Genomic DNA, 23947 nt, shown 5'->3' with positions numbered 1-23947 from the left:
ATTTGCACACAATTCCAATGCAAGGCATGATCAACTGTACCACATGTGTACAAAAGCCAGACATACAAGGTCAGAAACCCCATTGGGTTGTGGGAATGTCTTTAAACATCCTCTGATTTTCAGCTATGGTGCCTATTTGCATTTAAGCAAAAGATGTTAAGGGGTACTACACCCCTGCCCAATTTTGTGCCTATTTTTGCATTTTTCTCAAAAATTATAGTGCATTGGTGACAAGTAAGATATGTATATCATAGGGGCAAGGACTACAACTACTGCACTGGAAATTTTATTTCAGCACAGACAACAGTTGTGGAGTTACAGTAAAAAATGAGGGAAAACCAATATTTGATCAATAAATCAATAACTACTGGCCTTGAGTCGCTGAATTTTCAGTGTAGTCATTGTAGTCCTTGCCCCTATAATATACATATCTTACTTGTCAACAATGTGCTATAAGTTTTGAGAAAAATGCAAAAATATGCACAAAATTGGCTAAGGGTGTAGTATCCCCTTAAGACTGTGCTTTGAAAAAATATATGCATTAGGGACTGTTCACAAACACTTGTTGGGAGGCCTGATGCTCCCCCTTTTTGCATCAGGCCCCCCAACAAGTGTTTGTGAACGGTCCCTTAACATGAGCAGAATTGGTGTAACATTTTTGTACAAGCTTCATGGAACGATTGCCCTCATTAACAGATGCTGCTGGACTTTGCCTGTTAATGAATGGTCTCTATATTTTTTAATCTATGATCCCTGTCATTTTACCTGACAAGTATGTATCCATCATCATTCCATGCAGCTTTCATCTCATCTGTCACGGTGAAGTCATCATGGTACTGGAAATCTGACATTGAAAAAATACAACAACAAAAACACATTAATTGAAAAGATTTCTTATTAAAAATCAATTGCAAAACTCCTTGTTTATTCAGTTTGCAGTAGTAACAGTGTATCACGCAGAATTTATCAATACAAATAAATCAATTCGAGTTTCAATTTTTTGACCAATTTGTAGTCATTTTAATAACACTTCACCGGGCACCGTCTCCATTCTCATTACTGAAAATTGGGGGGGGGGGGGGGAAAGGCTGCCCCCTCTACTCCCCACTGAAGACACCAGTAGCGCAGACTAAATATCCCATGAATGTACTCAGGGATTGTAATGTCTACACCCCGGCCGGCCGGATCTATTGACAGTTTTGCTACAATATTAGACTCATCTATTCCCAGTTACCATGGTGATTTTTCAGCAGCAGGATTCTCTTTAAGGGGGTACTACACTCCTGCTAAATTTTTGAATATTTTTGCATTTTTCTCAAAAAATAATAACACACTGGTAATAAAAGTTATGTATATTATTGGGGCAAGGAATCCAATTACTACACTGAAATTTCAGTGACTCAAGACAAGCGGTTCAGTATATATGATAGAAAACAAGGTACATCCTAGTGGTACCTTATTTCTTATCATAAATAACAAACCGTTTGTCTCGGTCACTGAAATTCCAGTGTAGTAATTGGATTCCTTGCCCCTATAATATACATAACTTTTGTTACCACTGTTTTATCAGTTTTTGAGGAAAATGCAAAATTAGACACAAATTTAGCGAGGGGTGTAGTACCCCCTTAAAAGAAGATTACTTGGCAGCTTTCTTACCTCCAAAATTTGAGTTTAATTTTCATTGAATCATTGAATTATTTTTCATCACATTTCTACAGCAGTCCACCTGGTTTTTGTTACTAATGTTTCAAACCATGAGTTTAAAATATGATATGCTTGGCTTAGAACATCTTGGTAAGTGATACAGGCAATGACGTAAGGCCTAAACTCTGATATTTAACTGTCTCGATCTTGACAACAATTAAGGCCAAAAAAAATAAAGGTTTGTCTCAAAGCTCACGAGTGGTTTGAAAACAAATGCAAAATGTGACTTTTTTTTTTATTCCCGACTTGGTATTTTTATGGTATTTTGAGGGAAAAATACCAAGTCGGCAACTAAAAAAAAAAAAAAAAAAATCTCATTTAGAATAAAATTTTTTCCACAATTCTGATGCACGTGCAAGCTTTAAGACAAACCTTTTTTTTTTTTGGGGGGGGGGGCCTAATACCTCCTAAAGGAATACTGATTTTGTTTTTTAGGTTTTTTACAAATAACAAAAGATGAGATATGGTTGAAATTGAAAGTTTGCCTGTACATGCAGATCATAATGGCAAAAAACAAATAAAAACATTGTGGTAAAAATTTGAAATGTAATCATATAAATTTATAATGTCTTTTTTCTTGAAGGAGCTATTATAAAGAATGGAAAGATTGAGGATTATTCTTTGTCAAAGACTATAGCGATCATAGGGGCACATGCCCCTTCCCCCCATCGCTGAAATTTTAAAAAACCCATAGGAAAATTGCCGAAAAACGGCTTGTGCCCCCCATCAGACCCGGTGCCCCAATCATGGTTGGTGCCCCCATGTGATGACCCACGCTACGCCACTGTTTGACAAGCAGAGACACTGTTAATTTTCATGCAAAATGAATGATTGACTAATTATGAAAATATAGGAGAGATGATTACATGAACGTCCCCATATCTATGGCAGAAATGTAGGCCCTAATATACTGTCAAAGCCACATTAAGAACACATCAATGCCTATTAGGCCTACCTAATAAATATTGCTATATTGCTTTGTGTATCAAGACATTCCTAGCATAGGCCTCAAATAGGCAGGTATGTTCCTACGAACATTCAGCAATATAACTTACCTCTGTTCGCCATGTTGTGTCTGTACTGAGGCCTATTATAGTGTCATTCAGTAAACCAGGTGCAGGCAGTTATAAACCAAATTATACTAGGCCTATAATACATTGAAAATAATTTAGTTTGATACTATGACCATTGCACCTGGTTTATCTAAATCAAAACAAAATCAGCACCAATATAGATAGCAAGATTCCCAGGTCAGCCTAAAGTAGCTCAAAGTGTGCACATCAACCTTGAACTCATGCAATGCCAATATTGTGTTAATTGTTATCACATAGCCAGGGACAGGCAATTTGCGCAGAAAAAAATAGCAAATTACGCAGAACTTTTTTTTCCATTGCAAATCATGTATCCCTGCCCATAGGAAAAAAAAAGCCAATTGCGCGGAACTGCGTGGAAAAAGAGTCTGAAAAATCGCCTGTCCCTGCACATAGCTATAGGCATAATATTATATTCATTAACTCAATTACAATTAGCCCAACCATTACCAAGCCAATTAAACCCATGGACCATGAAGACATATGAAAGCTATTCTGTTCAATTTTGATCAACTACTTTAAGGCCTGTAGCTGTTAATGTGACACTCTCCGTCGAGTTTTTCGATAAATTCATTAATTTCTCAAAAAGTAAAAATAGCAGTTTAACAAATAATAGTTCAAATGAAAGCCATTATTGGGGCATAATTATCGTATCATTAAAATAGGTCTGACACCAATTAAAACATGTGTTTTGATGTCCCAAGTTCATAGTAAAATATGCTCACGCTCTTTTTTACAGATGGCCTGGAATTTCATATTTCGGTTGCAGCGATTGCCCAAAAATAGGTGGTATGCTTATGAAAAGCGTTTCCGCTTGGAATGTAGATAGTTATTGTTGCTATTACTGTTCGCGATTTTAATTTATGCATTCTTTAGCCGACAATTTTCAATGCAATTTACACACTCAAAATGTCGCTCGCGTAAATACTGATATTTTAAACAGTATCCGTTTTTTAAACGAAACTACTGTCCACATTAGTTCCCAAGACTTTGATGAAAACATAGATACCAAATCAGACTGCATTGAATTGAAATTGAAAGAACCAGCGTATGCCCTATGAAAATGCTGTTTCGTAATAAATCGCGTTGTGATAAAAAGAGGGAATTTTGGACATCCTTTTGGCTGTTTTTTATACCAAGGAAATGTGTGACCTACCCCAAACTTCTCATGTAGCCTTGACTTAATGTCCGTGACTGTTTGATATTATTGAATTTAGACGATTTGAACTATTTACTTACATTTAACCCGATGTTTGGCCAGAGAATGTTGTATTATATTCCAAAGATGGCGACAGCTACAGACTCACTTTAAACCAGTAAAAAGGACACGTTTCTGCTCAGATGTTTCAGAGTTTGAGACCATATATTCACGGTTTTCCTATTACAATTCAAACCTATGACAAATTTGGCTGGTTTGCGATATGCGATTTTTCATCCTGATGTGGTAGTGATGTCAGTACATGCAGTGAGCATTTAATTGGGCACAGCCAAATAATTACTAGCGTTCGGTCAAAGCGCTGGTGTACACATGCACACGCTTAATACGCCACATAGATGCGCGAGCGAAACAGCTGCTTCAACGCATTGACGTTGACTGCCACATCAGGGTGAAAAATGGTAGGCCTACATGTATGACTATAAAACCTCAAACACGCCCCTCGATAAAGGTTGGCAAATGAAGGAGGCGGCAGTTTAGCGAATATGCGAGTGCAAGCGCTGCCCTAACCGTGGAAGGTTTCCGCATACCGAATATAGGTTTATATCATGGCCTCTAGGCCTCATGGTTTATTTTTCGAAAAGAAAGCATAATCAATTGAGAAGGGAATGGATATTGCCATAATAATATCAAAGTTAATACTTGTCGTCCATAACAAGAAGGAATGCATCACGATTGTATAATATCCAGCTTTGGTATTTCATTTGATTACACTAAACATATGAAGCTTTATCTTTACTAGATTTATGCACTGAACATTTGCAGACCAGGCCTTCTACATGTAGTGAGCACCACATTAGATTGTGTTTACAAGAAATATTTATAAAATAAATAAATAACATGAATCCATATAAGATTTATATAGTGCACCAGAGGATACAAAGCGCTGTAATTTCGCTGCTACTAGTGAATTATCAGAATCAGATATCATCAACTATGCCGATTGTAGCCGATTAGATTGTAACATCCACTTATTATCTCAGCAGTTCCCCAAAGTCCATTGGATGAAGAAAGATGTGAGCGGTATGAATTAATAAGTGTCGCCTCCTAGAAATATCTTAGATCACCAGCTTGGATGATAAAATATTATCTAGAAACACGCATCTGTTTTTCAAGGTCTCCCTTTCATCTATTGACCTTAAAGAAAGGATTAAAATTATTGAATAGAGTCCATGACCTGACGCAACGCATTATTAAAGAGTAGCTATTAGGGACAGTCATGATGTTATGGTTGAGCGAGCAACGTATGACCACTACACAGGTCAATGGCCTGATTGCGATCTGGCGGGTTTTTTAAAAGCACAGTCCCTGAACTACGGTGTACCATGAGGGACATGCAAACTTAAAATAATTTTTCACAAACTCAAATATTTTTTTGCAAACTGAAATGATTTTCTACAAACTCAAATATTTTTTTTACAAACTTGAAATATTGTTTTGCAAACTTTCGACTTTCACGAGAGAGCAAGACTCCCAGCGAGACTCAGGCTATCGAGATTGAGTCTATGCGCGATGCGATATGATTTTTTTAAAAAAGAAGGGTCTTAGACCGCTCGGCCACACGACTTGTTGGTATCCATCTTGAATTTTTTTTACATATAATCGCAACCTCAACATAGGCTTACCACGTGGCAAGCAAAGGCAGAAAACGTACCATATTTTGGAATTTTATTTGCTTAAAAACATTAATGTGTATTAATAGCGCCCAATTGTTGTTAAGGAGGCTGTGTACTCTCAGACATGCATGTAGTAAAAGTGCAATAACTTTGTAATTATTTGCACAAGACATATAAAAGTATACATTTGTATGAAGGCAAGACATCAATAAATCTTAATATAAATACAGATTTGGGGTAAAAACAACAATTCTGAAGAAAATCACAAAAAAGTGAGTTTTGGCAATATTTGTTAGGTACATCATAACAAAAAACACTCTTTCCAAAATATTTTATTTTGTTTTTAGCTCAACTTGAGGCTCCATTCCAAAAGCGGTTTTTAAATATTTTTTTATATCAATTGGCCTTATATTTTGAGATATTGACCATATAAGACATCAAATTGAACTTTTAAAATTCACAAACGCCTATTTGCACAAAATGATGCCTAAAATCGGAAATAGACCAAAATATAAAAAATGAGAAAACCGTTTCTTGAGTCAATCGTGCTTTTTACGATGATCATATTGGCTTACCTATAGATGCTGTATTTATTGAGTTATCGTGTACCTAAATCGTCATTTTACCGAGAAAATGAACATTGAAATAATGGCCGTTGAAGTTTAAAGTGGTCACATTTTGCACTTTTATCGAATTTCACAGGGGAATAGGGCAGTTTTCGTTTTTGTACCTTATATTACGTGAACATCGGGTAAATCCACAGCCCCTTGAGAAGTTTGAGCGAAATCCATTCATAACTTGATATTTAAATCGGGGAAAGAACTTGAAAAAACCCACATTTTATCAGCTAAAACGGAGCCATTTGACCACTAGGTTTTTGTGAAATCAGTGCTTCCGTGGTGTTTCCATATTGCGCCGCGCATGCAGATAAGCGTCGCGTATGCTTAGCGTATTTGTGCGTTAACAAATTGCGCGATACGCAACGCGATGCGTTGTTGGGCGCGTGTACCCTGCTGGTTCAACAAAGATTTTCTTTCCTTTTCAATTTCAAACACGAGTGGAATAGTGAAATAAAATCCTTAAAATATTGCAGTTGGAGTTTACAAATCTGGATTTTCATTCCTTTTATTTATAAAAAACATAACAAAGTGCAAACATCAAAAAAAACCTCAATTTTGCGAAAGAAACAATGTCTAGAGTACACAGCCGCGTTAAGAGGCGCACCATTTGATTTCCAAGGGGCATGGGAGTTTTTTGAAAAAAAACTTCGCCCACTAGTGAGACGAAAAAACAACTTCGCCCACTAGTGAGATGGATATTTTTTTGCCTCACTGGTGAGTAAAACAAATTTCTCCCACCCAACTTTGTATAAAGGTATACATTATAATTGAAAAATAAATAAATAAATAAAAAAAGGCGGTGAAAATAAATCCTCCCTTTGGAGGCGATAAGAAAATACAAAAAAAATTCTGCCTGACCCAAACTCCCATGCACCCCTGAGAATCTAATGGTGCGTCCCCTGCGTGATCTAAATACAGAAATCCGACAATAAATGGGCCTCTACATGCACAATAAATTATATTAAAGTTTGCAACAACAAAAATAAAAGTTTGTAATAATTATTCGAGGTTGTAAAAAATCATTTGAGTTTGTAAACAATTATCAAAGTTTGCAAAAATTATTTTAAGTTAGCATGTTCCTCATGGTACACCGTACTGAACATAACATATCCGTGGGCATATGACCGAAATTGCCTAGCAATTGACATCTCATGTCAACACAGTCTATAGTGTGATTAGAACATTATTGTCTGGTGATCATTATAGTATGATCAGTACGAAAAATCCAGATTTTCAAAAATTAAAAGAACCACTTTTTAGCGGGAATTTTCTTAAGTTACACAGCTGAAGTTATGAAAGGGTTAAAAGACTACAATATTATGGCATAAACAAGAATATGTTCGATTGGTCTTTATTCCTATGATTTACAGTGGTGTAGGCCTACTGTATAATTTAGGTGCAGACCCAAGGTTTTGAAAAAAAAAACTGGGGAGCTCAAATCTTTTTTTCTTACATATACAAGATCTTCTTCTTCTTCTTTACACAGCCGTGACATTAATCACCATCACTGACCATGCTCATGCATGTCACATGCATGAAACTGAGTGATGGGGGCCAAAGGACACATAGGGGTCAAAAATGTGATTTCAACTCAAAATGCTACTTCTTCCACAAATTATGTAGGACAGTAACTCCACTTGTGCAATGCACACATGCATTTGTATCACCCAGTGTCTGTAAATCATATACAGATTTGGAGTCAAAGGTCATTAAGAGGTTACTTTGGGGGTCACTTCTGGTGTAAAACCAAATACCTTCAAAATTTTTATTATCTAAGAAAGGGTCATTAAGCAATCACTTGCTGTATAAAATGAAATACCTGCAAAATTATACTTCTCCCAAAAATTATGTAGTAATTGGAGTTACATGGGGTCACTTATTACAATGAGTTACTTTTCATGACACATTTTAGCCATTGTCCTATTTTAGTAATTGCGTTACAATGGGTCACTTTTCATGACACATTTTAGCCATTGTCCTATTTTAGTCATTGCGTTACAATGAGTCACTTTTCATGACACATTTTAGCCTTTGTCCTATTTTAGTCATTGTGTTACAATGACACATTTTATCCTTTGTCCTATTTTAGTCATTGCATTACAATGGGTCACTTTGCATGACACATTTTAGCCTTTGTCCTATTTTAGTAATTGCGTTACAATGGGTCACTTTTCATGACACATTTTAGCCATTGTCCTATTTTAGTAATTGCGTTACAATGAGTTACTTTTCATGACACATTTTAGCCTTTGTCCTATTTTAGTAATTGCGTTACAATGGGTCACTTTTCATGACACATTTTAGCCATTGTCCTATTTTAGTAATTGCGTTACAATGGGTCACTTTTCATGACACATTTTAGCCATTGTCCTATTTTAGTCATTGTGTTACAATGGGTCACTTTGCATGACACATTTTAGCCTTTGTCCTATTTTAGTAATTGCGTTACAATGGGTCACTTTTCATGACACATTTTAGCCTTTGTCCTATTTTAGTCATTGCGTTACAATGGGTCACTTTGCATGACACATTTTAGCCTTTGTCCTATTTTAGTCATTGCGTTACAATGGGTCACTTTTCATGACACATTTTAGCCATTGTCCTATTTTAGTCATTGCGTTACAATGGGTCACTTTGCATGACACATTTTAGCCTTTGTCCTAGTTTAGTCATCGCGTTACAATGGGTCACTAGCACTTTGCATGACACATTTTACCCATTGTCCTATTTAAGTCATTGTGTTCAGTGGGTCACTTTTAATGTAACATTTTATCCTTTGTCCTATATTTAGAGAATAAACGATAGGAATTTTTATCAAATGAACGAAACTTGTTTACAACTTCACATATTCTGTTGCGCGTACTGCTAGCGCGTTCGCGTATTCCGCACTTGTCTGCGCATACAGCGCGATACATACGCCCACCTCTACAAGAGTGTTACGATTATCAAGACGCATGATGACGTGGGGTCGTCTACGGCCTGATAGACGGCACCCGAAATCATGCGATTATCCAATCAGAAATGTGTCTACGAACTAGACCACTCCTACTGACTAAGAATAGTCATTGCATTACAATGGGTCACTTTTCATGACACATTTTAGCCTTTGTCCTATTTTAGTCATGGTGTTACAATGGGTCACTTTGCATGACACATTTTAGCCTTTGTCCTATTTTAGTCATCGCGTTACAATGGGTCACTAGCACTTTGCATGACACATTTTACCCATTGTCCTATTTAAGTCATTGTGTTCAGTGGGTCACTTTTAATGTAACATTTTATCCTTTGTCCTATATTAGTCATTGCATTACAATGGGTCACTTTTCATGACACATTTTAGCTATTGTCCTATTTTAGTCATTGCGTTAAAATGGGTCACTTTTCATGACACATTTTAGCCTTTGTCCTATTTTAGTCATTGCGTTACAATGGGTAACTTTTCATGACACATTTTAGCCATTGTCCTATTTTAGTCATTGTGTTACAATGGGTCACTTTGCATGACACATTTTAGCCTTTGTCCTATTTTAGTCATTGCGTTACAATGACACATTTTATCCTTTGTCCTATTTTAGTCATTGCGTTTCAATTGGTCACTTTTCATAACACATTTTAGCCTTTGTCCTATTTTAGTCATTGTGTTACAATGGGTCATTTTTCTTGACACATTTTAGCCTTTGTCCTATTTTAGTCATTGCGTTACAATAAGTTACTTTTCATGACACATTTTAGCCTTTGTCCTATTTTAGTCATTGTGTTACAATGGGTCACTTTTCTTGACACATTTTAGCCTTTGTCCTATTTTAGTCATTGTGTTACAATGAGTTACTTTTCATGACACATTTTAGCCTTTGTCCTATTTTAGTCATTGCGTTACAATAAGTTACTTTTCATGACACATTGTAACCTTAGCCCTATTTCATGACACTTTTAATTGCTTTCATCCTATCGTTCAGTCATTTCCACAGTCTTTAAAGCTTGATCTGTTTCATATCTGAGACATATTTGACAAAATATTTGCCAAAACGTATTTTATATACAAAAACATCTTTTACAATAACATTCAGTCAATATTTTTAGTATTGTAAACACATTTGAACCAAAACCAAAACATGTTTATAACACCTTTATAGCATTTAAACACATTTTTGTTTGTGCTGAAATATGTCACTTTCCATGACAAATTTAGGCCAAATCTTTGTCCTATTTGAGCCATTGGTCAATTTTCACGACATTTAAATTTTATATTATTGGAGTCAAAACTGGTCACTTTTTATGACAAATATTTGCCTTGTGTTGTGATTAATGTTATCTTTCATGGTATTTTTTTCTTGATACTCTTTAAAGAAGCTTATATATGATGTAGCCGGGGATAGAGCATGGCATTCGCCTTCAGGCTATGTCTTACACTACATTGAAGTTGACCGCATTAAACATGTTTAAACAGACTCCATTGCATCGTGACAAAAGACTTGTAATTTATTTATAAATGATTCTTTTTAATATATGCACCCTTAAGACATTTACCTAGATTCTTGCGGTGTTGCCTTCACCTTGCAACTTGTTTTCGTCTGTGAAAGAAAATGAGCTCAAATGTGTTATGTACGTAGTGTCATATAGATATGATGTTGTGGAAAGTATACCCTTGGGGCAAGAGTACATTTATGGATTTGTAGAAAGTGATAAATGTGCCTTCAGATACACTCTTATAAAAAAAAAGCTGCAACTTAAAGGAGGATTTCGTGATCCTAGCATCCTCTTTTTATGACATTTTTCAGTACATATCCACGAAAAAGCCTATTCCCAAAATTTCAGTTGATTCCGATTTTGCGTTTGCGAGTTATGCATGATTATGTGTATTACACTGCTCCATAGACAATGCGTTGTAATTTCGTTCTGGTGCACCAGAACGAAATTCAAATTTCACAAAAATCTTTGCAAAACAAATTAATCTGCAAGAAATATTTTGTACATAAACATTATGCAGCCGGAGGTTTCCAGTGATATAAAAATCTCAACTTTTTTGGAGAAAAGTGGGGGGATGAGGCTGTGGATCACGAAATGCCCCTTTAAAACAGTTTTTGTCCCCCTACACAGCACCCTGAGCAATGTTAAAGAACCTTAAAATGTTCTATATATAAAGACCCTTAGAGATTTAAATAGGCCTAGGAACTTCCTAATTTATTAATTCAAGGACTCATTGCAGAATTGTAGAAAAGAACTAGAAGGCTATATATTTGTACACAAATACGGCTATACCCGCATGTTATCGGTGTACCCAAACTTACAGTCCTTATTTGCTGAGGACTTAAAAAAAAGAAATTGTAAAAAGTTGCCCAATTGGGCAGAAAATGTGTAAAAAGTAAAAGTCCAAGTCACAAGCTTTTATTGAATGTAGGTTGCACTGTCGTAGCACTTAAAATAAAGAAATTGTAAAAAGTCCCCTCCCAGGGGAGTCGTCTCTCTTACTCTTACTCTCCATAGGTTGCTGTTGTCAGTCTCTCTTACTCACAGTGAGGCTATGCAATATGATTCAGGGAAACTATTCCAGAGGGAGTATGTAAATTAAATGGAACAGCCATTTTGGGGCCATTTCAGAGGGAGTATGTAAATTAAATGGAACAGCCAATGGGTATGTAATTTAACTGAACAGCCTTAACGCTTCACGCTGGTATTTCCAATTATGATATAATACGATCTGTCTGTTTAGTCCTACGTGTGTGGGGTGGATGGGTGTGTGGGTGTTAGTAACAATATAATTCTCAGGTGCTATCTGTGTACAAATTCTGAGCCCGGAAGCTGCTTTCTTTGATGAGAAACGGCCGGCCTTTTGTTTTAACATTTGGGGCCCTGAGGCCCATAATATTTGACTTATGAGGCCCATGTACATAATTATGTTGAAGTATGATTCTCAAGTGCTATCAGTAGACTCAAGCTGGGCATTGTAGCTGCTTTATTTACTGAGTAACGGCCGGCCCTATGTTTTAGCGTTTGGGGCCCTGGGGCCAATATTATGTGATATGTGGGGCTCATATGTACATATAACAATGTAGTTCTCAGGTGCAATCTGTGTACAAACTCTGAGCCATAAAGCTGCTTTTATATGATGAGAAACAGCCGGCCCTTTGTTTTAACATTTGGGGCCCTGGGGCCCAATATATATGACTTATGGGGCTCATGTACATATGTTGAAGTATGATTCTCAAGTGCTATCAGTAGACTCAAGCTGGGCATTGTAGCTGCTTTATTTACAGAGTAACGGCCGGCCCTATGTTTTAGTGTTTGGGGCCCTGGGGCCCATATTATGTGACATATGGGGGTTATATATACATATGACAATATAATACTAAAAGACCTATCTGTGTACCAAATCTGAACCCTGTAGCTACTTTATTTGCTGAGAAACGGCCGGCCCTTTGTTTTAACATTTGGGACCCTGGGGCCCATAGCCTTGTACATCTGGGGCCAAAATGGGCAAAAGGCACATCTACAACTTAGGGCCCATACATATGCCACTTATGAGCCCTAGTGATCTTGTACTTTTAGAGCTAGGCTTGTCAATCTGTTGCACCATATTTTAACATTTGGGCCCTTGGGGCCCACAATATATAACATATGGGGCTCTTGTATATTTGTAAATATAGAGTACCCCTAGGGCTATCAGTGTACCAACTCAGGGCCCCGAGGCTTCTTTATTTGACGAGAAACGGCGTGCTTTGTATTTTCACATTTGGGCCCATGGGGCCCATGACCTTGACCTCTGGGGCCAAGATGGGCAAAAGGCACTTCTACGGGGTAGGGCCCATAAGTGTACCACATATGGGACCTGGGGCCCTTGTAGTTTTAGCGCTAGCCTTGACAGAATGATGTGTTTGATGAAAAAGGAGGAGGAGGAAGAGGAGAAGAAGAAACCACAGGATGGCAATATACCCGTCCATGCTTCGCATGCGGGTATAATTGCAGAAAAGTAGTGTGAACGTTTTTGGTTCTACAAAACCATTTTCTTGGCTAAGCCTTTATTGGAGAACCTTTAAGGAACCCTTGATAAAGAACCCTAGTAGAACAGACAAAAATGGTTCTTTAGCCAAAAAAAACACCCAATTTTTTAGATAGAACCCAAAAGGGTTAAAGGGGCATTTCGTGATCCACAGCCTCATCCCCCACTTTTCTCAAAAAAAGTTGAGATTTTTATATCACTGGAAACCTCTGGCTACATAATGTTTATGTACAAAATATTTCTTGCAGATTAATTCGTTTTGCAAAGATATCGTGAAATTTGAATTTCGTTCTGGTGCACCAGAACGAAATTACAACGCATTGTCTATGAAGCAGTGTAATAGGCCTACACATAATCATGCATAACTCGCAAACGCAAAATCGGAATCAACTGAAATTTTGGGAATAGGCTTTTTTTTTTTTTTGTACTGAAAAATGTCATAAAAAGAGTATGCTAGGATCACAAAACACTCCTTTAACACTCCTTTTCACTTTTCTTAACTTTGTGGCAAGTCCCTGAATAAATGAATTTAAGGTTCTTTATAGAACCTTAGCATTGCTGTGCTGTGTACTGGACAAAAGAAGTTCTAAGTTGAACCTTTTTTTCTAAGAGTGTATAGTCTCACAGTCACGGTCATCAGGCGCGTATCCAGGAATTTGTAGACCGGGGGCGCAAAATAGATCTTAGTAAAATACAATATGGCCGCGAGCGGACATCCCGGAGCGCTTGCGCGACGCAGGGGGTGTCTGAGGGGGATGTGCCCCCTCAGAAGTGAGAAACTTTTACAAAATGAAGACCTAATTGAAGCCATTTGGTGGACCATTTTTGTCATTATTGTGTAAAATTTGAGTTTGAAAAAGCCAAAAATTTGCGAAAAGACGGCCCAATTGAAACCATTTGTGGACAAGTTTGGACTTTTATTGTATGAATTATTGCTTTATAATTATGTACCCATGAAGTTGCGCATGCAGGGGGTGTCTGAGGGGGATGTGCCCCCTCAGAAGTGAGAAAATTTTGCAAAATGAAGACCTAATTGAAGCCATTCGGTGGACTATTTTTGCACTATTAGGCCTATTGTGTAAAACAATTCCGGGGTAAAAAAGTTTGAGAAAGAAACTTTTGGAAAATAAATACCCAATTGATGCCATTTGGTGGACCATTTTGTCACTATTATTGTGTAAAATTTTAGTTTGAAAAAGCCTAAAATTTGCGAAAAGACGGCCCAATTGAAGCCATTTGTGGACAAGTTTTGACTTTTACAAATTGTATATGAATTATTGGTTTATAATTATGTACCCATGAAGTTGCGCATGCAGGGGGGTGTCTGAGGGGAGTTCCCCCTGAAAGGTGAGAAAATTTTGCAAAATGAAGACCTAATTGAAGCAATTCGGTGGACTATTTTTGCACTATTATTGTGTAAAATTTAAATTTGAAAAGGCTGAAAATTTGCCAAATGACGGCCCAATTGAAGCCATTCGTGGACAAGTTTGGACCTTTATTGTATAAATTACCCGGTATTTATACATGTAAACATAAAGTTGCGCACGCAGGGGGGGTTCAGAAGAGAGAAACTTTTGCAAAATGAAGACCTAATTGATGCCATTTGGTGGACCATTTTGGCAATATTATTGTGTAAAATTTTTAGTTCGAAAAAGCCGAAAATATCAAATTTGCGAAATAACAGGCCAATTGAAGCCACTTTTTTATGTTATTGTATTTGGTTTAAACATCAAGTGCTGAGTATTAAATACAGAAGCGAAAACGGGCAGTTGTTTATATACGCAGGGGATGTCTTGAGGGGATGTTCCCCCTGAAGTTTTGAAATTTGGAAAATGAAGGTCCAATTGAAACCATTTGGTCCATCATTTTTACACTTTTATCAAAAACGAAAAAGGGCCCGAACTCAAATTGTAAAATTTTAAATGTTACATTTTAGGCCTAAGACTTGAGATTCGCAATTAAAGCATGCATGGATCGATGTTGAATTGAAGTCAGCGTGGAGTCCGCCTTAGGCCTACTGACTTTGGTGACAAAATGTGACGGGCCCTATCGGCGGGCCCGCTGTAATTTTCACATGCTTCTTGGCAGAGGACCCGCCTTCAAGCAATGCCTAAAATAATCACAGACCTATATAAGCCTATATAGCCTTCGGGCGAAACGGACCGTAGTGAACATGGAATAAATTTGTTTCTTTTAATGTTATGTACACGCTCTCCTTCACATGATCCAGCACTCTTTTTAATGAAAGAAGAAACACAACTTTATGTATAAGCCTATACTTATTATATATAAATTTAGATTGACCCGATTGCGGTTTAGGCATGGGCCTACTTATACGTGCAATTTTTCTGCTCAAAATATTATAGGCCTACTTGCCCGCCCCCTGGCCCAAACAATTTATGCCATAGGCATAGGCCTACAAGTGTGCTCTCAAACCCTAAACAAAATTGCCAGCGTGCTCGGAAAGTAAAGCCCCATATCACAAAATATAGGCTAGTAGGCCTATTGGGCTATCTATAGTCGTATAGGGCCCTAAGGCCCAAATTGACTTCTATTTTGAAGCCTGCAAAAAGCTGCAAAATAATGTCTCGTTCCCCTAGTTCGATCTCTCCTCTCTTCTCTCTCTCTCTCTCTCCTCCCTCCCTCCTTCCCCCTCTCTCCTTTTTTTTTTTTTTTTGTACCCGGGGGGCGCGCGCCCGTTCAAAAAGGGCTAAATACGCTACTGGTCATGATATCAATGACATCATAATACTGCAAATGTTTTTACCCTGGTCTTTTTACTTTGAAAAATGCAAGTCCCTACGATTAAGAGATGTAGGCCTACTATAGTTTGTTTGTAGAAATCATGATAGCAGATAAATAAGATCAGCTGCATCAAAAATGTGTCTTTAAAATCTGGGCTACAGGCCCTACCTATACGGCAAGTAATTGAGCAGTCAACAGAAGTTTAAAAAAAACGTCATGTCACACTACAAATGTGCTCAATGAAAACACTTAGAAAGAAACTCAACACTATACATACTATGCCTTTTGGAATGACATTACGCACGGTGCACAGGGTTATTAAAACCACCAAAAAGTGCCTTGATGCAGCGACAGTTTCTTGCTATCGCGATGATGATTACACAGGTGACGAACTCCGCCATGGAATGCGACATTCATTCTGAATTATTGATTTTCTTGAGGAAATAATATCTACGATATTGCAAACGATATATAAAATTGATGATGATAAAATTAACTGCCGGGGAATTTCAAAACACAGATTAACAGATATCAACTTACACGCAGGGAATGCTGCTGCTATCTACTGCTGATCGTGCATTGATAAACTACGTTCACTCTGTAGCTGGCAGTGTCAATAGTGATATATCAGTACGTACAACAGTGTTGAATTTACATAAACACCGCGCCGCTGACTGACTATTTTAAAATGGAGTCCGATTACTTTCATCTATCTTTGATTGATGATGAATGATGATCAAATTTAATGTTTGATACCGTGAAGTCGGGAAAACAATGTCACCTAAATCATGTGTTATGCATACCTAATTGGAATGGAATGTGTGAGGGAAATATCAATGTGCGAGTAAACACACGTGGTTGAGCAGACGACAGCATAGTGACCAATCAGCTTCCAATTATCAAGAAAGACTCGTGAAAAAGGCGGGAATAGTGTCAGCACCAATCACAATGCTTGAATTATAAAGTTTCAACAATAGTGGAAAGGTCTCATTACTGTCATGTCCACTGTGTTACTTTGGCTAAAAAGCTAGACAAAAGACGGAATTGATGAGCTACGTTCGTTTTATGACTTTGTGACTGTGTTGTGATGAATTCCGGTAAGCTTATGATTGACACGCCTCGTGGATTTAACCTACGCAATACGGATATAAACACATGACATTGAAGAATTTCAGGAAGGAGGATTTCATTACCAATTTGCCCGTGGACGGACTAATCTCATCAACAGGATAACCAAACGCTATAATTTGCAAACTTTTATTAGACTCAACAGTTTTACTTTTACACCACAGAACACACCGTGACCGTGTGTCTGAGCTGTCGAAATCCAACTCTACCATCGATCTAAGTCACTGCATTTTCTATTACGAGTTTGGATATCAAAAAACCCAGGAATATAAACCTTCATTTATACTGTGTATTCAATCGCGAGTTTGCTTTCATCTGTCCGGATTGGATTCATTTTTATACCACAGCTCAGCAACATTGTACAAAGTCAAAATGAGTAGTAGGCGAGTTCCACCGAAGCTAAAGTAAGTAATAATATGATAAAGCAATATCAAAATCCAAGTGCTATTTGTGTTCTGATAAATTCAAATTGTTATATTATTTGGCAGTCCTTGGTTGTTTTTTTTGGGGGTTTTTTAGATTATTTTGCCCAACAGCTGACCCTAACCCCAAACCTAACCCTATGATCCTAACCCTAATTCTGATGCCTAACACTAGCCCTATAACTAGAGCCTGAAAAAAATGCTAATTTCACGGGAAGTAAGCTAACTTTCCCCCCGGACTTTCCCATTTATAGCATGTTTTTATACACAAAAAAGACACAATTTCCCTCCAAACACCAGAGTTTCCCTCTAAACACCAGCATTTCATGAGAATGAGCTTCCTAATTCCCCATTCTTTTGATCCATGCCTATGCTAATTAATGATAAAAAATTAAAACTGAGGATTGCCTATATAATTTTTCATTATTTTGTTTGTTTGTGTCATTTGTGTGAAGACACATCGGATGAGTCGCTTTTAAGGCAGGGGCTTAGCAAGTGGGTGGACAGGATGGATGAAGTCCACGGGCCTGAGGGTTCAGGGGCCCCAAGTAAACACAAAAATGAAATTAGGGCTGATAAAGGAGATGTTAAAAGAGCCCACACTTCTCATTGTCCATGAGGCCCGAGGCTGTTGCTACGGCCCTTTTCTAAAGTCCTGGTGGAATCATGCAAATGCTCAAGACAGGCTGGAAAGCTCAAGACAGGCTGGAAAGCCGAGATGTCGACCTATGTCAGTGGCGCATCGTGGCCGCCCAACCCCGGGGCTGAAGAAGAAACAATTTTGCCGCCTTCCTTAACAGCCCGAAAAGGTTGACCCAATTTTTTTTCACGGTCGTTTGAAAAGTGAAGAGCAAAAAAAAAAAAAGAAAAAAAAAAAAAGGATTTTAGGCGATAGCGCCCTTAAAGCAACCTTTTTCAAATTTTTATGCTTTTTCAATTTATTGCGCCTTTTTTTCTTTGCTAATTGTTTTGCCGCCCCTTCACTTTTCCCCCTGTTTTTGCCGCCTTCTTTTTCCGCCCTTCGTTTTTGCCGCCCTATTTTTTTTCCGGGGCTGGCGCCCAAAAGCCCCCTCCCCAAAAAATACGCATGTATGTGGAAAGGAAAGAGAGGAACAGATTTGAAAAGAAAGCAACTCTCAACAAATCAGTTGAACAATGTTACTGTCCTCTGGGTCAAGAGAAAAGAAATTCTTAACCCAATCTCAACTGTGACTGAGTTTATTTGTTATTGCTTTTACAACATTCGGTCATTTAGTATCATTACAAATATCATGAGCTCACCAAAATGATTAAGAATATTTTTCCATCATTTATTAAAATAATTGCTTTATTTGTCTGTACTGGTATTTACCCGGCCTGGTTATTGTTAATAGCCTTTTTAATTTAATACTCCCATGTTAAATGCTTATGTTAAATGTCAAATGCTGTAATTATTAAAGATACACTACCAGATTCCTATTGATGCTGCCCCAGAGGTACACTGCTGCCCAGCTACCTCATTGGTACTTGAGAGTATTGGTACTCAAAAGTACCTGTGTGAGTACTTTAGAGTACACTTAACAGAATCACTTGTACATGTACAATACATGTGTACAGGATTGGTACTGCACTGGTACTCTTAGAGTAGCCACAAAGTAGCCGAGTAGCAGTGGACCCCTGGTGTCGGTAGCAATGGGAATCTTGTAGTGTACATTTGCTATATACATTATTAGCATATTTATGCTCATTCAAAAAGGGCCAAAATCTGATTTTTTTATGACTTTTAGAGTACTCCGCTTTAAAAAGCAGAATATATTAAAAATATGCAAAATATATGCAAAATATATAATAATTTCGCTTAAAAAAAATAAGCTGCTTTCTCTTGTCTCACCACAGTGTAAAAAAAATCATTTTTCCATTTAGTTTGGTTACAATATGTGTATTTTTTCTGATAATTACCCTGAACAATCATGATATACTATTCATCAAAATGGTTTAGGAATGCAATTCCAGGGACGCAATTAATATGTTCATGATGTGATATTATATTAGCCACAGGCCATTTTTAATGACTGCTACCATTGTCAATTTATGTTCATCCAATTATTGATTTGTTCATATGTGCATCATTTCATTTATCATAGTTACTAGGTATAATCATCAGTGAACATAATATGGGATGTATATTTGCCAATATTTACATTTACTCGCATGCTGGCTTATATAATGTAGGTACTTTACATTTGACCTATATCTTGATAATCATTAAAAAAGACAGGAGGATATAATAGAATTTTGTTGTTTACATGATTGCAATTGACTTTGGATTTTAGAATCAAACATGCTGTATGAAAAATAACAGATAATAGAGCTTGGCATTAGCACATTACGGTCGATCCTTCATGTAATTATTTCATGTAATAAAATCCTAACTCTAACCCTAATCCTAACCCTAAGCCTAATCCTAATCATAACCCTAATCCTAACCCTAACCTTAACCCTAACCCTAACCCTAATTTCGTGTAAAATTACATGAAGGAATAACCCACATTACAGACTTTCTTTTACAAATCCTGCAATGGTTCTACAGTGCTAAAGAGTAGAGTACATCACTTCTACAGCGAATTTGAACTGCTAAATAGTTGGTCTAAAGTGTATAAAGGTATACATATTTAGTATGGCAAAGACTTGATCAATTCATCTGTGAGGTCAGATTTGGGCAAAATGTTTATTTTTAGCAGTTATGAGGCCCAAAAATTTCCATACTTCCAAGGTTAAGACCACCCTTAACCTAAGGAAATACTCAAAACTTTCATTCAACTGATACAACACAAAAAAGCACATCATCTCAAATTAGCATAATAAATAACAGAACACTATCCCTGGATGTAAATCCTCAATCAAATTAATTATTTAAATTTGTCTAATAAGCCATACACCACTATTACAGCTTATCACACTACTGTGATGGTAGATGTACGACATTTGATCTTTGCAGCTCATAAATTATTGCAAATGGGGTTTAAGCTTAAAGTTGCTAAGAGATATAACAGCTTTATTTTGATTGGTTAATTACATAATATAATCATCTGAGTAACCAAACAGGGGCACTGTAAGAAAGGCAGTATTGCCCATGGGGTTAACTTATGATCAATGACATTCTTACATTCCCGCCAACCAGTCAACGCCAATGCAATTTTTGCTATCTTCAGTAGATATACTGGTCGATAAACTACTTTCTGTGACTTCAGAATGTAACTTGAAGTCAGACACTATTGATGTAGCCTTGAAAATGTGTTGATCTTTACTTTTGACATTAACCCCATGAGAACTACCTGCCGATTGGTCAAAAAGAAGTTTTCATTATCAATTGGACCAATCAGCAACATTGTTAGAATAATTTCACCATGCAAAGAAATTGGGATGAATTATTTGCAAAGCTCCATTCTGATTGGTGATTAAACTGAAAATATTATGTAAATGACCAATCAGAGGCAATGTTAGATCTGCAGGTAGTGCTCAGGGGGTTAAATCTAATACTGGAAATCAAAATTGGCAACTCACTGGCAATGTTGCATCTGTTATTACCGGACTTCCTCAGGCATTTGATCGGTTGATGACGTGCAAGGCGCAGGGGAAGACCTTTTAATGCCAGGTCTCCCAGGCCATTTGCGATATCTAGAAGCATTGGTTTAGATTTTGATTTCACGAACATTTGATATGCTGTATATATAATTTACATGTAGGTGCTTACTTGTTGATCTCCCCATCAGTAGATAGACTTGCGGACTGGTTTACAATTATCGCTATTACAGGTGCTATATAATCCCTGCTTGCGTAAGTTACCAGAGTGTTACTAACTGGGACTCAGGCTTGTTTATCTATATAAATAAAAGGAAGTCGCTAAATCTTGTCCAGAAGCAGTCTCTGAGATGATTTGACTTTCAGCTCTGATTTATTCGTACATTGATTGGGTACATATTGCCATTAAACCATCTGATGTTCATTTTTGCAAAACTATTCAATCACTATGGAAATAACAAAAAAAATGGTCGGTTGCTAGGCCGTTGAGGTCAATAACCTTATGGGTCAGGTCATGACAGCAAACGCGTCAAATGCAAGTGATATCCAACACGCGCGGTAAGTGGCGAGTCACGCACCTGCGCGTACATGGTTTCACGCGCATTGCTGCGCATGGTATGGACGCACTTAATGTTGGCTTATCGCGATTAGGCCTACGTACGTGTACGTGATTGACTGCTTCTCTGAGACAGTGGCGGATCCAGGAATTTGGGAAGGGGGGGGAGGGCACACTCGGAAGTTTTTTGTCGCCACCTTTTTGAATGGCCACGAAGCACCATTGTGTCGCGCGCCGTGCAGCCGGCTGTGTCGCCTCAGAATTGGAAACTTGGTCAAAGCAAGGACCTTGAATTCGAAAATGAAACTTTTTCTAGCAACCTCTTCTAACATTAATGTTTTATGTTTTATCCCAAAGGAGTCGCTAAATCTTGTCCAGAAGCAGTCTCCGAGATGATTTGACTTTCAGCTCTGATTTATTCGTACATTGATCGGGTAGGCCTACATATTGCCATTAAACCATCTGACGCTCATTTTTGCAAAACTATTCAATCACTATGGAAATAACAAAAAAAATGGTCGGTTGCTAGGCCGTTGAGGTCAATAACCTTATGGGTCAGGTCATGACAGCAAACGCGTCAAATGCAAGCGATGTCCAACACGCGCGGTAAGTGGCGAGTCACGCACCTGCGCTGGCGTACATGGTTTCAGCGCGCATTGCTGCGCATGGTATGGACGCACTTAACGCGGCTGTGTACTCTAGACATTCTTTCTTTCTCAAAATTGAGTTTTTATGATATGTTTGTACCTTGTTATGTTTTTTATAAATACAAGGAATGAAAATCAAGATTTGTAAACTCAAACTGCAATATTTTAAGGATTTTATTTCACTATTCCACTCGTGTTTGAAATTGAAAAGGAAAGAAAATCTTTGTTGTACCAGCAAGGTACACGCACAAGCAACAACTCATCGCGTTATGCGATCGCGCAATTTGTTAACGACAAATCACGCTGACGATACGCTTGACGCTTATCTGCATCTGTGGCGCATCTTATGGAAACACCACGGAAGCACTGATTTCACAAAAACCTAGTGGTCAAATGGCTCCGTTTTAGCTGATAAAATGTGGGTTTTTTCAAGTTCTTTCCCCGATTTAAATATCAAGTTATGAATGGATTTCGCTCAAACTTCTCAAGGGGCTGTGGATTTACCCGATGTTCACGTAATATAAGTTATAAAACGAAAACTGTCGATTCTCCTGTGAGATTCGATGAAAGTGCAAAATGTGACCACTTTAAACTTCAACGGCCATTATTTCAATGTTCATTTTCTCGGTAAAATGACGATTTAGGTACACGATAACTCAATAAATACAGCATCTATAGGTAAGCAAATATGATCATCGTAAAAAGCATGATCGACTCAAGAAACGGTTTTCTCATTTTTTTATATTTTGGTCTATTTCCGATTTTGGGCATCATTTTGTGCAAATAGGCGTTTTGAATTTTAAAAAGTTCATTTTGATGCCTTATATGGTCAATATCTCAAAAATAAGGCCAATATCAAAAAAATAAAAAAAAACGTTTTTGGAATGGAGCCTCAAGATTGAGCTAAAAACAAAATAAAATATTTTGGAAAGAGTGTTTTTTTGTTATGATGTACCTAACAAATATTGCCAAAAACTCACTTTTTTGTGATTTTCTTCAATATTGTTGTTTTTACCCCCAAATCTGTATTTATAGTAAGATTTATTGATGTCTTGCCTTCATAAAAATGTAACTTTTATATGTTTTGCGCGAATAATTACAGAGTTATTGCACTTTTACTACATGCATGTCTGAGAGTACACAGCCACCTTAATGTTGACTTACGCGAGTAGGCCTACGTACGTACGTGTACGTGATTGACTGCTTCTCTGAGACAGTGCATAGGGCCTGCACTTTGGCTCGTTTTTTGCAGGTTTACATGGTCCAATAATCACAAGATGACTGACATGTGGTAACAAAGGAAGCAGTCACTGCAATTTGATTATGTCCCATATGATTGGCCATTCAAGACACCCCTGTGAATATACTATAGCGGCCTTTTCAAAATATAATATCTGTTTGCTTGACTGCATTGACAATACCCGGGAACAATACACACAGTATATGCATTGGACAAACTTTTTACAATAAGCATGATAAGTGATAATGTGACCTCCAGATTTATACATCGTTCGTCTCGCACACTGACAACATTTGATTGAATGGACTGCGCCGTGATTACGGTGAAGGACACCGGTTCAAATCCTTTGTTTGGAGCCAATCGATAAAAGCATGCAGGGCCTCTATACCCATGTACAGTTTATC

At 37.4% G+C, this 23947-nt stretch overlaps 2 protein-coding genes across 6 annotated transcripts in view; one reads left to right on the top strand and one right to left on the bottom strand.

Moving 5' to 3' along the window:
* LOC140136881 (L-proline trans-4-hydroxylase-like) overlaps window positions 1-16650 on the bottom strand; it is a 28342-nt gene extending 11692 nt beyond the window's left edge. The window contains exons 1-2 of one of the 4 annotated variants that reach the window (XM_072158494.1): window positions 16530-16650; window positions 766-844 (exon numbers count right to left, since the gene is read on the bottom strand). In XM_072158494.1, coding sequence (XP_072014595.1) covers window positions 766-806 — 41 coding nt within the window. In that variant the 5' untranslated portion in view covers window positions 807-844; window positions 16530-16650. Of the gene's footprint in view, window positions 1-765; window positions 845-2759; window positions 2929-10774; window positions 10807-16529 lie in introns of those variants that run through there. The other 3 variants (XM_072158495.1, XM_072158493.1, XM_072158492.1) reach the window with 3 other exon arrangements.
* Window positions 16651-16784: 134 nt separating this feature from the next.
* Window positions 16785-23947, top strand: part of LOC140136885 (uncharacterized) — a 426783-nt gene continuing 419620 nt past the window's right edge. For both annotated transcript variants that reach the window (XM_072158504.1, XM_072158502.1), the window contains exon 1: window positions 16785-17521. In XM_072158504.1, the coding sequence (XP_072014605.1) occupies window positions 17490-17521 (32 nt within the window). In that variant the 5' untranslated portion in view covers window positions 16785-17489. The remainder of the gene's footprint in view (window positions 17522-23947) is intronic.

The sequence above is a fragment of the Amphiura filiformis genome, chromosome 17, assembly GCF_039555335.1.
Source record: "Amphiura filiformis chromosome 17, Afil_fr2py, whole genome shotgun sequence".
NCBI lineage: Eukaryota > Metazoa > Echinodermata > Ophiuroidea > Amphilepidida > Amphiuridae > Amphiura > Amphiura filiformis.
The sequence above is the reverse complement of the archived record's forward strand: the minus strand, read 5'-3'. Positions and strand labels throughout refer to the sequence as shown.